At 37.7% G+C, this 14,887-nt stretch overlaps 1 protein-coding gene across 1 annotated transcript in view; it reads right to left on the reverse strand.

The window, feature by feature from the left end:
- LOC137850821 (dynein axonemal heavy chain 5-like) overlaps positions 1 to 14,887 on the reverse strand; it is a 147,919-nt gene that overhangs the window by 50,930 nt on the left and 82,102 nt on the right. The window contains exons 56-61 of the mRNA XM_068671256.1: positions 13,057 to 13,721; positions 12,311 to 12,591; positions 11,736 to 11,951; positions 8,894 to 9,061; positions 1,962 to 2,180; positions 49 to 225 (exon numbers count right to left, since the gene is read on the reverse strand). Coding sequence (XP_068527357.1) covers positions 49 to 225; positions 1,962 to 2,180; positions 8,894 to 9,061; positions 11,736 to 11,951; positions 12,311 to 12,591; positions 13,057 to 13,721 — 1,726 coding nt within the window. The remainder of the gene's footprint in view (positions 1 to 48; positions 226 to 1,961; positions 2,181 to 8,893; positions 9,062 to 11,735; positions 11,952 to 12,310; positions 12,592 to 13,056; positions 13,722 to 14,887) is intronic.

The following is a 14,887-nucleotide window of genomic DNA, read 5'->3' on the forward strand; positions in this document are numbered from 1 at the left end:
TTCTCTCCAAGGTAAAGAATAAAGTTAGAATAAAGCATGAACACATACATTACTGTATGGAATCTTGTTGTTGTTCATCTCTTTCTTCCACAACTGGAGCAGCAAATTCCTGTACTCCTGGTTGAAAGGTCCAGAGTAAGAAAGAAATCCAGTGGCCAGAAGGACATTCCCCACTAAATTAATAATTTGATTTTGAAAGTTTTTGCTGCTTTCTGTCCAACGAAGCTGTATGTAAAAATATTATTAAAAAATTAGACTAACAGGACACAAACCTAACATAAAGATCTAATCTAGGAATCTCTTTCTTTCTTTCTGGTAAATAACGGTTCTTTGAGCCTTGAGTATTTTCGTCTTTAATCCTTTTCAGAAGTAGAAGGCTTCTTGAAAGAGATGACAGCCTCCTAAGTGGGGAATAAGCATCTCTTCCAACAGGCTGGCCAAAATGGTAAGGAGGGTTTTAAAGGAGGAATGAAGACGAGGGAGATGATGACCAACGATCATGCGAGGAACTGGAGGTTTGTCAAATCGGCAAAAAAAAAAAAAAGTGTGGTGTATATGGTAGGGACCTAGTAATTCATAAAACAGGGCTGAGGGAGGACCACCTGAATCAATAACTGTATAAACATAGAACCGCCTACCAGACAGAACTATAGGACAGCTTTCATACTGTGTCTGGGAAATTAGCACAGCTGGGCACCTCTCTGAAATGTTTGCACACTGATGTGCACAGCGTGGAGAACAAACACAAGGAATTGAAGGTCTGCACACAGCTGCAGCATCATGATCTTGTGATGATCATGGGGACACGGTGGTCACTTTGAGCGATTAGATGATCTTTGGAGCTGGCTTTGAGTGATTAGACGACCTTTGGAGGTCCCTTTCAATCTCAATTATTCCATGACTGTTATTATCTGAACACTATTTTTGAGTTTTACTTATTCATTTCTCCACAGTTTTCTATTCCCTTATAATCACTCTGCATGCAATCTTGGCCAGGACCTGCACACTTTAAACTGAGAAAATACACATTTAATCAGTGCCACTTTTGCCCGAGGCTCCAAGTGTCTCTTATTGTTTTCTCTGAATTTTCAGAAGTAGAATGAAATAACAGCTCTTACAAAAGCTTTTAGCACAAAGCTTCAGAAAACCCACGGTAAGGCACTGTAACTCCTGTTTTGGTGTTATCTATAGATTTAGAAGTTCACTGAAAAATATGCCAAAGCATCTAACATTGTTGACTATTACAGTTTGAAGCACATCTATGCAAACAAACACTGATGTCCGGGCCTTACAGGATTCAATGAAGTCAAAGCTCTCATCAGTTTTGACTGTGTTTGATTGGAAGCGAGGACTTATCAAAGGAAATAACCAGCCAATGCAAAAAAGACTATCCTGCTTCTTCTGGAAACCCTCAAGTTCCAGTAGAAGCTGAAGACAGAAAAATCTGCATACTTCCCAACTTTCATATTGCAAACTTCAAGCTCAGTGCAGAGGATAATGATTAGCCCATAATTCTGTGAAAGGTTCCAGTAGCAATCTGAACTTAAAATATAATTCAGAAAATTAGTCAAGCTTCAAATTTCTATTCTTGAATACTTGGTGAGAAAACGAGAGTAATCCTTCTTATGAATATTTTAGGGCAATTATTTAGGTTAAACCTAATTCCTCTCACTAATGCTAAGAGGAATTTGGCTCCCTGGCTTTAAATTTGAACTTTATCCCAATACGAGTCATATGGTATGACATGAAGCATTACATATAAGAATTCAGTTAACACAAGAAATTGTTTTACTTTGATAGACAGAAGGATTAGGAAAAAAAAATAACTAAAATAAAGTGCTATATGATATCAAGAAATCACCTTGCCTTGAATTTCTTGAGCACTACTAATGATGATTACAGAGTATTCTCAAAACTAGCACCAACTCTATTCTGGGATCCTACCCATAATGTGCCAGTACCTTTTCTCCACCTAATCCTTCTATCAGCGCTGTGGCGTTGTTCATCTTCCTTCTGCAGCCCTCAGCATCATCGAGTAAGGCCTGCTTTTCTCTCACAGCAGAATCATACATGGCTTGTACTTGATCCAGTTCCATCTGCTTCTCATCCAGCTGATTTTGTGCATTATTCAGTTCAGTTTGAGCAGCTGCAAGTCTTCCCTCTTGTAAAGCTAGATTTGCCTACAAGCATTTTGAAGTAAAGGGTAGTTAATACCTGTTTTTTGGCAAGAGCAAATGACATTCATCTAGTGGCACACACTGTATGGGTACTTTTGAAAATACATGCTCAACATGACAGCAGTTTTTCCCTTTTTATTATTATTCAAGGCAATCTTAAAATATTTTAATAATATTTTCAGAATGATCCATTAATCACACAATGATTAATGATTTGTAATCGCAATAAATTTGAAATAGCTGTATACTAGATATATGAGGCAATGCATACAATGTTTTCTGTGATATTTTCTCAGTGCAAAAGAAAATTAAGATTGTGCCTCATGAACTATAAAATAATAATAATGATAATGGAAACTACTCTTCTTCTCTCTTTTCCCATCAATTACTTCTACAATAAAAATGTAACAAACATATTTTGCTCCTCGGGAAACTAAAGCTTTAGACACATTTCTTATGTTTCCATGAAAATTTGAATGATAAATTGCCAGTCATTTAAATTTGGCCTCTTCATTTCTGTATGCCTAACAGAAAATAAAAATAAAAATAAAAACAAAAATAAAAAATAATCAGAATGTGTTTCCAAATAGATGTTTGCAAAGGATTAGAAATTGACAAAATTCTTATGAAATTCACTCTTACATATAAACACTATTTCCATTTGCTCTAAATATTTAAAACACTTGTTTAAAGGTCATGTATCTTATTTCTATTTTTCCTGCTGTAAGAGTTATGAAGATGGAAACTGAGAATCTGTAAAAATGTTTTACTACAAATATAACACTTGACACTTATATTACATCACAGCAGAAGAGTAACAGAACAAGGAACCTATTGGATGACTCCTAATAAACAGTATAACCTTGGGTTGTTTTTTGGCATTGTATCTTGACTAAACAGATAGATTGTTTATCAAAATATGCTAAAATTCACAAATTCTTCTTGCTTTGGATAAGAAGAAAATAGAAAATGAGAGGAGCCAAGATCACGTTTTGAGATTTAGGCATACTGAAAAAAGCTGGAGCATGGAGTTTGGTGGATTTCAAAAGACAGGTCTACAAGGAAGGAATTAGAGATGCATATCTGCAGTAACCAACACAGCAGTACCACTTCAGGAGATACATTTCCAGAGAATAGCACTGTCCGCAAAAATATCTTTTACTGTAGCCACCATGCCTGTTGGCAGATCCCAGAGATAAGCAAATATTTTATAATGGAGATAAGCCAGCAAAATGGCCACTCAAAAACTATACATCATGTAAGAAAGCTAAAATATTTTTATTCTACTGTTTATCAAAGAGCCCATTAAACAGCATCTCCTAGAGATAAACACTGTTAAACCAGCAGACCAGTGAGTCTTGTTAAGACCCAGCTAAGCAGATTTCAGAACCACTGATGTTATTTTTTAGTGAATCTGGAGACCTCAGGAAAAGCTTAAACACTACAGGAATTCTGAGCAGGTGGGGTAGTGTTCCTCTGCACTGTTCCTCCCCAACACGGGATGGCATGGGGGGTGAGATGAGAGAGGGAGAGACAGTCCAGGGTCCTTTCTGGATGTCAGTAAGAAAGGCCTGACAACTAATGTCTTAATAAGGCAATGCCTCAATAAGACAACAATAAAAAGAAGAATATGGAAAGTGGGCATATCTTACATCCCTTCAGATGCTGTGCACCCCATGTTCATGCAGCATTGGATGGAGCCTGGATGGATTTTCCCATGGCATGTTGTGCAGAGCAGATCCTGTCCATGGAGAAAAAAAACTCTCTTCTGGTCATTCAAGCTATCATATAATCCTCTTCTTATTGTCTTATTAAAGCAGTTACCTTATTAAGCCATTTGTTCTTGGGCTTTTTTTAATGAGATCCAGCATATCCCTCTCTCTGCCACCTATCCTACCCCTATCCTGGCGCAGAACACCCTCTCTTATCTGTGAAAGCCACAGATGGGAGTAAAACAAAGTTATGACACCTTGTTTCACCCCCAGTTCACAGGGGATGAACAGGGAGCAAGATCCTTGGAGAGCTGGGAAGAACAGCAGAGGCAGAACAGCTGGAAAAACAGGGAACTTACACCTGGCTATGCAGATTCATATTTCACCTTGGCATTTATCACAGCTGCACGTAAGCCCAAAAGAAAAGAATGGCCATGTGAATTCCCAATACAAAAGAGCAATGGTGCCTCATAAATACGAAAAAGCCAGATCTTCATACAGCAATAAACTACCCAGAAAGATGTAAAAGACAGATAAAACAGACTTCCCAGTTCTTAAAAGCCCTTAAAAGCTTTCAACCTTGAAGATGTTAACACAATGAAAAAAATACTTGAGATGAGTACAAAAAAATCTATTGCACTTCAACACAAAAAAAAAATCCCAAAATTAGTTACTTAAGACTTGACAGGGATCTCTAGCAGTTTACTTATTATAAGAAATAATGTTATAGACAATTTGACTAAGGTTTTCAGCCAATTTTAGGGTAATCATCCCAAAGTAGTAATACACATTGGTATAGGCTTGATTTGTAGGTTGCTTACTCACATGTGGTGAATACTGGTTGGTTGCACAAGAACGAATGCTAGCATACTGGAGTGAGCAGCCTATGTGATTCCCCAAGGCAGAGAGACTACTTGCCTCAGTTCACCCTGTGTAATCATCACTATGTGCTCTCTCCCTGCCTTTCTTTCCAGCTCAGTTTTTTAAAATTACATGGGTATAAACACTGCTTTTGTATAGACATCACTAGTAGGTTGGCTGGCAGCTTGCTACGCAGTTTTGCCACGAGAGCAGAAGGCAAATTTTGCTGCCAAGGAGAATCTTCTGCTCAAGGAGGCTATTACAGTCACAAGCAGCTTCTTACAAAGGTTTTCAGCCAATTAGTGGAGGGAACGAAATGTGTCTCCCAACCACAAAGAACCACTGTGGCCTTTCTAAGTTTAGTGGCATTGCTACGTGAACAAGCTTCACACTCTTCATTTCATCTCCCTGAGTCACACAGCAAAGCAACGATTCAAAATTTGTTCCAGTTGGATGCAGTGTGAAAGCCTGAATAAATGGATTTGATGTGAATGAATCATGAGGATGAGAGGCATGATATCCACACTGTGGACAAGGGAGCTACATTAGAACACTCCTAGGCTTGTGTTAGAGCTGCAGCTTCAGCCTTTTCTTGCCATTGGCATTGTGGGGAACCACACAAAACCTCTCATGTCTGCTCCAGCAGATTTGGAGTGCCTCCATCCATTCTCTGCCTCTGTCTGCACAGTACAAGTATTGAGATGGTACCTGTGCCAACAAGGGGCACAGACTGAACTCCAGGATGCCTTCAGAGAGGACTTCATAGCAGGTGGTGAGATGATCTTGCCGCTCTTAACCTTTTTGCATTCCACATAAAAACAGGAAAAATAAACAAGTAAATACTGCCTACAGCTATAATATTAAATTAAACATGCCCAAGACCTTTCTCTGGCACTGAGGTTTACAAGAGTAAAATAGCTCACACTGAACTCTTACAACCTCTAAAACAGCACATTGCATGCAAACAGCCTTGTGAAAATGGTTCTTCGAAAGGTGACCAGAGACTGCTGAAAAAGTACTGCCTCGCCAAGGCCAAATTCACACTAGGGTTCATTAAAACAATTTAACAATGAAGATGATCACAATCCAGTGTCTAGAAAATTCAGTAGCACTGTTTAATTTATTAGTATTGACATAGCCTCATTGATTCATTGCAAACTCAGTTTTGCAAAACACTGAGTATATCTGGTCCCGATCCAAGAAAGCATTTAAATAAAAATGTCATCCTCGATGAAAAACCTCACATCTTTAAATGCTATCCCTTCTCATGAATGGAATACCTAGACCAAACTCTGATCACTGTGAAGAGCAGCTGTTACTTAGTTAATTCAGGAAATGTTACTGGGAGTGCTCTGTGGATGTGCTGGGTGACCATCTTTGCCTTGTTTTTGCAGTCCTTTCCTGGGCACATGGCATCTGACAGACACCTCTTCATGGAAATGCAACCTCAAGCTCCTCCTGCCCAGGTCATTGATGATTTTCACCTAGACACTCCACTGGTTTTGTTTCATCTTTCTCAGAGCCTCATGAGTTTACTCCGAGTTTCTCAGAGTATCATGAGAAGATTGGATTCATAGCTAAATTAGGGAAGTGTTAAGCAAGCGCATACACAGGTTTTGCAGATAATCCAATGCCCACGTTTTCACATCACCAATCTCAAGAATGTATTACACATATGTAGGTATACATATATACATATGTACACATGCAAATAAATCCATGCAGAATGACATTAACAAAATCTTGGTCTTAATTTCTTTCCTATCCACAACCATTCCTTGGCATTAAAATGACCTCTGAGAGGCATGGAGATCATGCCTCTTTTCTGCTTCTCACAGCCTCTAACAGCTGTTGAAAGATTCTTCATTTTTCTCTTTTCACAGTCACATGTCCTGGCTCTGATCTGTTTTGTTAGGTGATCTACTCCTCCCCTTCGCTCCCACAGTGTAAACGCTTTCCTTCCACAGTTACTGTGGGCCTTGAATCCAGACATAAATGCTTGTCTTCCTGCCTGGCAGGCATCACCTTGACAAGGACACTCTTACTTACATGGATGACCCTCAAATTTTGATACTCTTTTGCTGTTACCTCATCCTGAGGTGAAATGCCACTTACTGACTCCTGTGGGTTTTAGTTCAGCACAGAGACAAGCAAAAGGAGAAAAGGCAATAGAGTTCCATATTTAAAACAGCGCTTGATAGGGACAATCCTCCATATCAAACAGAATTTATAAACTACAGACAAACTTCCCTTGATCATCATAGCAGCCTAAGGAAATCTTAATTAAAATCATTGGAGACATCTCCAAGGGAAATTATATCCTTATGCACAGTATTTTAATTGGAAGCTTGCAGAATCACAGCTACAGCCAGGGCTTCTTCATTCTGCCACTATGTTCTTCATTTAATAAATAGCAGATGGTGTTTCTGTATTACCAGGTTAATCCAGCAGGCTTGCTTACTAGATAACAAACTAGAAAAGAACAGCTCATGGTTATGTTGAAGGTTTATAGGAAAGCAGTACACACATGCTGAATGCTGTATGATAAATCATCCTCCACTGCATTTCCAGGCAACATTTGTTTGTACTTGCTGTGTTCAACTCTCACTTGTGACCCTTAGGCTGCAGACCCTATATCTAAAGAATGTAGGTGTTCATTTCTAGCAATTAATTCATCTTTACACTTTTGCGCACCATACTTACTAAGATATAAGTCATTATTAGTCACTTTTCACAACTTGTCACATTTAAGATTAATGAGGCACTGTGTCTCATTTAAGATGCAATTAAAAATATATTGGATGGAGTTGAAGGGGGTTTGTCTCCTAGAACAGCTGTTAGGATAAAGCAGCTTAATTCACTCAGTAAACCTGCTTTTAACATCAGATGATGTGCCCTGTGGTAGTCCTTTATGCTATGTAATTGTACATTTATTTTCAATTATTTTCTTAACATCACTGCATTGCTTGACCCAACAACTCGCTCTATCGTCTGCAGTTTTAAAATAATTGTAGCTACTGCCATACCTGACAATAGGCATTATTTTGCCAAGAAATGCATGCTTAGCTTTTTATCAGCTCCAGTGTGACAAAATGTAAATACTTGAATATAAAATTAAATCTATATGTATAGATATAGATATACATATAGATATATGTATAGGTATATATATGTATACCCTAAATCATGTATAATCAACTAAAAACCACAAGAGCACTTTTGTAGCTTTTACAGAGTTGCATCAGAGTATTAGTCCACTATCTTCCCTAGGTCTTTTGTCTTTTACAGCTCTCAACAGATGCCTTTCAAATTCTGTTTTCATTAGAGAACATCCCATTATTTGAACATTGACACTTACGTATCACAGAAATACAGTCTTCTCTATCAGTAACATGAATAAAAAATATCATGCTTTTAATGAATTCGAATTAGATTTATTCAGATATACTAAAAGAATATGTGAAGAGTTGTGAATATAGAACTGACAGACTGACTTTTCGAAAGAAGGCTGAGCATAACTACAGTGAAAACTTAACCAACTGGTATCTATTTCTTCAGAAAAGAGCACTAAAATCACCTGCAGAAGCAAACATTGTAAACCACCATGTTCAAAGCTATTTTATTTTTAAATATGCTCATAAATGAAACATTTCCAAGACAATAAAACTATCTTTAGCAGTGCAGCTGATCATATTCTATTGTATTACTGTGAAAATTTCACTGTTCCAACAGAAGTAAGATGACTACTTACTTTATTATGTATACAATCACTTGTAGCAACTTAACACCCAAAAGTTTTCTTAGAGAGCTCAATTCTGGCTAAATTCACTAAAGAATACTTCTGCACCAAGAAAGGTCTCTCCTCTCCCAGATTCTACCAAGACCATGATGACCATACTCCTTCCCAGGCAAGTAAAATGGAGCGAAAATTTTCTTGAAACAGCAGTGCCTGACACCAAGGCTGAGAGCAAATACACAATCAGTAACTCTCCCTTGCCAATAGCCAGGTTGTATAAAGAATCTGTGCACTAAACGCTCCCACTGAAATGTAAATTATTATCTTTTTTATCCAACATAACGTTTCATTTTTTCTCCTCAATCATAGCAATTCCTCAGAAAAATAAAACAAATAATATGAAATACCTTAAGAGGAAGGACTTCTTTATTAATACCATAGAAGTAAGCCATTGCTTGTGTCCATGAGCAAAGACCTGCTACATTTCCACACACTTTTTTAGCAGTCTCCAGATTATAATCCTCCATATCCAAATAAGGCTCTAAAAGCTCCACAGTTTCTCCTGTAATTGAGTCCTAGTCAATGGAAAAGAAGAATTATTTTTTAAATGCATTTTAGAATAAAGTCTGCTTCACAGAAACATTTTTATTTTTAAAAAACATGATGCCACCATTTCTTACAGAAGAACAAAACATTTTTCATGAACAAAACACAGCTGTTGCCTTTCGCTTCCATAAAGGACAGAAGACTAGTAGGTGTAGGGACTTTTTTTCTGTGTGTGAACTCAAGTAAAAAATAGCTCCAACTTCCATGTTGACTAGAGTATACACTTAATATCCATATTTGACCCATAAGATTTGCAGACATTACTCACACTGCTCCATGACAAGTTATTCTAAAATCCAAGTTATTCCCACTACAGCTCTGTACCTGCATTCCTCTCCCCCTCAGCATCATGATATGTTCTTGCCACATCTTTAATGCCATCACCAGTGCCCAGTGAACTAGATTGGAAGCTAATATGACAGGAATCCAAGCCAGCAAACCAGGGATCAGTTTTCTTCTAGGTTATTTCCCTGAACCAGCTCACAATGGCATAAGACATACACCAGTATGAACACAACTGAGGTAGTCCAACATGAAGCTTGGGGAAGGGAAGAGGTGAAACTCTAAGGCACTGACTTCATTTCATTTAAACTATCCATATCCTTAACTGTAACTGTGACTTCTTTCAGCTGTTCACTTATTTATTCTAATCTCAGATTCTTTTCTCCCACCACAATCTGTTGAGAATACAAAAAGCCAGATCTTTTATGATGGTGGTTAATCTATAATTACACAAGTATTGGAAGAAAATGGAATTCATCTCCTTAAGCAACGCAGAGAGTAGAAGAGCTTATACGGAGCAACAATGGTTGCTTAACAACAGAAGCATTAAGAATCTTCCTTTTATTGGCAATGTTTTAACATGCTTTTTTAATAAAAATCATCCCCCATTCATAGAGTTGAGCAATGTTTTGCTCTTTTCCTGGAGATATATATCAGAAAGGACAGGCTTGTGTTTGTATACTAGCTACTATAATAATAACTAGCTGCTATAATAATAACGAAGACATTCGTTACATTACTCTTAAAATCACATATGGCAATGCTTTCACTGTGAGTATTTTTATTCTCCGATTCAAAATTACAAGTTAGCAAGCTGACAAGGGTGAAGCAAAGACCAATCAGAAGTGGCCTAAATTTCTGTTCAAGAGTTTGAAAAATGTCATGCTTTTCCTTTTCAGTAAAGAATTTTAAACCCAGGGAGTTATTTCATCCACTGATCTTCCTTGCATAAAAAATAATAATTAGGAAATCACAGAAGTCTTACCAAAAAAAGCAAGCAGTGCAGTCAGAACTGCAGACACGATGGCCTTCCTTCTCATATATACTCAATCTCAGAAACAAGAAATGAGGCAGAAGGGCTGCATACGAAGTACCTCATCAGAGACAGAAATAGTCTGGTGTTCCTTGCCACATTCATCAATATCCCTTTCTGCAAGAACTCAGCCCCATAAGACTGTTCAAACTCTTCTGAGTAAAGTTTAGTGTGTTGCAAACTACTAGCAGGAACACATATAGTATCAATAAGTGCCAAAACTGGAAACCTCATTAAGGAGTAAGCTTGAGTAAGGAGTGTATAATTAGTCCCCATTATCTTTAAACTAATTTCCTCTCTGTACTTGGTGAAGATACCATTTGGAAAAGTGGCCATATTGACAGCCCCAGGAAGAGACTGTCGACAGAGGCAGTGCAAGTTTCCTCATGCTGCCTTGCCAATATGGCTCACGGGGAGAAATAGCTCCTGGGGATAGTGAGAATCATGGTTGCAAGCCTCATCTGCACAACAAAAACACCCCAGTAGCTTAGGAAAGATGTCAGCAAAATGCACAGCTAAAGATGATTTGAGAAACAGTGCACAAATGAATAGAGTTTTACTCAATGTTGCAGAAACCAGAGATTTTGCTAAAAATCTGCTCACTTTTCTGGATTTTAGAGTTGGGCCATGATTTTGCCATCTCATAGCCCAGCCTTGGTCTTTTTCTGGACTAGCTATACACAACATCTTTCTTAACCTCTCTGAAGAGAAATTCACCTTGCACCACAGTCCACTGAATCTTACTGTAAACAGGGCAGGTTTCTGTCCCAACAGAAGTAAAAATCTGTTTTTTTCTTAGAGTTGATCATCCTGCATTTTTCTACTTTTCTAGTCAAATAGCCCCAAAGGTTCCCAGATAACTCAGTATTTTTCCTGACAGGATGCTTATTCTCTTCCATATTTCCTCCTAGCTCCCTGTCAAACAATTCTGAAGATGGCATGCAAACAGGTCTAGTAGCAGTGAAGATGGTAAGACAACTGAAAAACCAACAGTGAGTTCTTTTTAGGAAAATTCCTACTGAAGAGAAAGAAAACTGCCTGAATAAAGATACAACTGAGCTCAGGATTAGATGCAGTGTTTGGTATGTTTGTTTCTGTCATTGAAAGAAACTGTGTGACCCAGAAGAAATATTATAGAAATAGGGAACCATGAAAATGACGAGGAATACAGTCACACGGTTATCTGCAACTGTAGGTACATAATACCTATGTGTTTCAGACTACCCATGAACTTCAGTTCCTGTAGATGTTAGAGCACATATGAGGACACTTTCACATGATCTCTAAAGATTATTATGGGAGTAATAATGCTACTAACATCTTCTTACCTTCTGAAAACTAAGCAACATGCTAAGAAATCCTGAATTATTCATTAGTTTCAGAGCCTCAGTCCATGATGGCTTCACACCTGGGCGCTCTTGATCAGGTGTTACTGAGTCTATTTTTCTTTGGAATAAAAGTAGCACACAATCCATAATTCGCATTATCAAGTGAGGAGGTTTACCCAGCTTGCGAACAGTTGCAATGTCAGAAGGCTTTATTGTCTGAAAAAAATAGGGAACAAAATAGTAGTTTATTTAAGCCATCACATGATGGTAGAGAAAGATGGTTGGGGGGACTGCATATTTAAGACAACTGCTGCAGTTTTGCAGGTCCCCCAGAAGCAGTACTGCAGAAAGCTAGTACCACTAAATGACCCACTTTATTACCTGATAGTAGAGGAGATACTGTTCATCTTACCTCTCCACTGCCTCAATTTTTATTTTTATTTTTCTACAAGGATTAACAGGTCACTGCCAGTCCTTTCACTTTATTTTAGTTTTTCAAATCAGAAGTACAAACCACAATATTCCACAAACAGCAATAGCTAACTACATGTACATTCAGAATATTCAATTCTGACCTGCAGGGCTGCCTCTGCTTCTTCCAATGCAGGCCTTGCAGCTTCAAGTTTCTCTTCTGCTGCTGCTTTATCAATGGCAATGTCATCCACAATGGCCTGAGCTTTGTCTTTTACCTTTTGCACTTGCATTTTCACCTTTTCAGCAGCTTGGGCTTTCATTGTTACTTCCAATAAAACTTCATCAGCTTTTCTTGAAGCCACTGCCAAATCTTTCTCCTTCATCACCAACTCTTTGGAAAGCTGATTTACTGAAATCTCAGCTTCCATCAGTTTTGCAAGACCTGAGTAGAATAAACTCTATTTTAGTAATATGAAGACATGAGAGAAATCTCAGCGAAGTGATCTAGATACTTAAAATAGGTCACTCGGATTCATATTTAGGAACCCCAGTGAGTGATCCCATTTGTTGAACACCAAAATTAAGCAGGGATAATATTTATTCACTATTTAAAGTAAATTGTTTTTCATTTTATGGGTAGAAGTCTTCAGTATCTGTTACTTGATCCTTCGTTTATATTCAGGAGGAAATTCTTCACTCAGAGTGGTGAGGCACTGGAATAGGTTGCTCAGAGAAGTTATGGATGCCCCACATCCACAACTTGAAAGTGAGCTCACAATTTAAATCCATAAGCTAACTCTCTATGTATGTAAGAATCTACACTTTTACATTCTTTTATTCAAAATCTTCTCAAATAAGAAAAAATAAAAAAATAAAAAATAAACAACACAACAAAAAATTACAGTACCTGTTCTCATACGTTCAGACAAACTTCCAACATTGGCAAACTTATCTTCATAAATAGTTTTGTAGCCTCCAATGAAGGACAGGTAAGATTTTGGAGTCACAAATGTTCGGCGCCTGTATCGTTCAAAGTATTCAACACATTTTTCAGCTACAATGTCTTGAAATGTTCCCATGGTGTTAACAACACTTTGTTTCACTTCATCTGTGCACTCGATATGGTAGGAAGCTAAAAAATGCTGTGCAACTGCTACAAGAGCATCTTTAGGCCAGCATTGGAACCAGTCCATGGTACAGCCTGAAATCAGACCTGGAAATTTGAGTGCACGAGTTCTGAATTTTTCCCCAACAGGAGAAAAGCAAAGAACCACATGTAAGTTATTTCGAACTCGAGTAAGAAAGTAATCATAAAGATTTTCACCAGTGGGAGTACGCCTTGGGTACTCCTTCTTCATTGCTGGTATCAAGTCTTGCGTGATTTCTCCTATTTCATCTCGTGCAAAAAGATTTGAGACTTCGCCTGAAGCCAAAACATTGTTCATGTACTCAAGAAAAGATTCATCTCTGATTTCGTTGTCTGTGAATATAAAGACAATGCCCTTTCCTTTTTGCCCAGCAGTGCGGTACAAGATTTTCAGATCATCCATGAGGTTACTGGTGGCATACGTTCTGAGATAGAAAAGGATTAAAGAAAGAACAAAAATGAAAGATCATTCTAGGAAATATCTATCATCTGGCTCAGTTTACTTAAACAAGACAAAAATCTACATATGATATTAATACTGTATCTCCTGCTTTCATTTTTCAGGTTTCTTTCTTAAATATTTTCCCAAAGTAAATGATCAGTTCCATAAATCATAGGAGATGAGCTGAAATCAAGAGAATAATATGCTGGGGGAAAAAAAATGGTAAGAGTAATATTATGTTTAATGTATGCACGATATTACTTTGCATCTCCACAATTTGTAGACTGAAGATCCTTATTAGAACTGAAGGTTAGTGTGGCTGGATTAAGTTGTCAAGTATACTCTGCTGCCTGTAGCCATTACATAAATACAGCTGTATTATCTTTTGAAGATATTCAGATCAAGTTAAATGAAGTCACTAAGAGACAAGAATAACATGCACTGAAGTTTTTACTGTGTTATTTGGTTTAACTGAAATCAAAGGATGTGTTTGAACATTATCACTTGAGCTGATAAACTCCACTGTGAATGGAAACTATGACTGGTTCATTCATTATGCCTCTTGTAGCTGGCGCATACATATATGTATGATTCTGATAAAGTCCATGCAAATTCAGCTACAGTTTTCAGATTATGCAGTATCAGATGAAGCAAAGTAAGGTTACTAAAATGGCAGATTTTGTCCATTGTGTACTTAGACTATTACATTGCTGAATTTAGGAAGTTGGGTTTTTTTTGGAAAGTTTCTTATTTCCAAGAGTCTCTTCAAAGCCACAAGTAATACTTGCAATACACACAACCCATTATTCAATATTTGAAAACGACACAGTTTTGAAATTAAATATGCCATACAGAAAGTCTCCCACTGCTCTTGCAGCTCCATCTTAACACTGCTCTACAAATACCCCTAATGTAAGCACTGCAGAACTTGTACAACAATCTCACTGTTCAGTTTGCAAGTGTCAGCTACGGTTATTACAGTGATTTGTGGTATTCTGATAAGAACATGAATTTCTCTGTTGAGTCAGAATAGCAGCCCATCTAGCTCAATATTCGTAACGCTGGCAACGAGAAATGCTACTTGGAGAGAATACGAGCCAGGATCCACTCTTCGCTGCCCATTCCTCTCCTCCCCTCTCCACTCCATGT

The sequence above is a fragment of the Anas acuta genome, chromosome 2 (genome assembly GCF_963932015.1).
Source record: "Anas acuta chromosome 2, bAnaAcu1.1, whole genome shotgun sequence".
In the NCBI taxonomy this organism is placed as follows: Eukaryota; Metazoa; Chordata; class Aves; order Anseriformes; family Anatidae; genus Anas; species Anas acuta.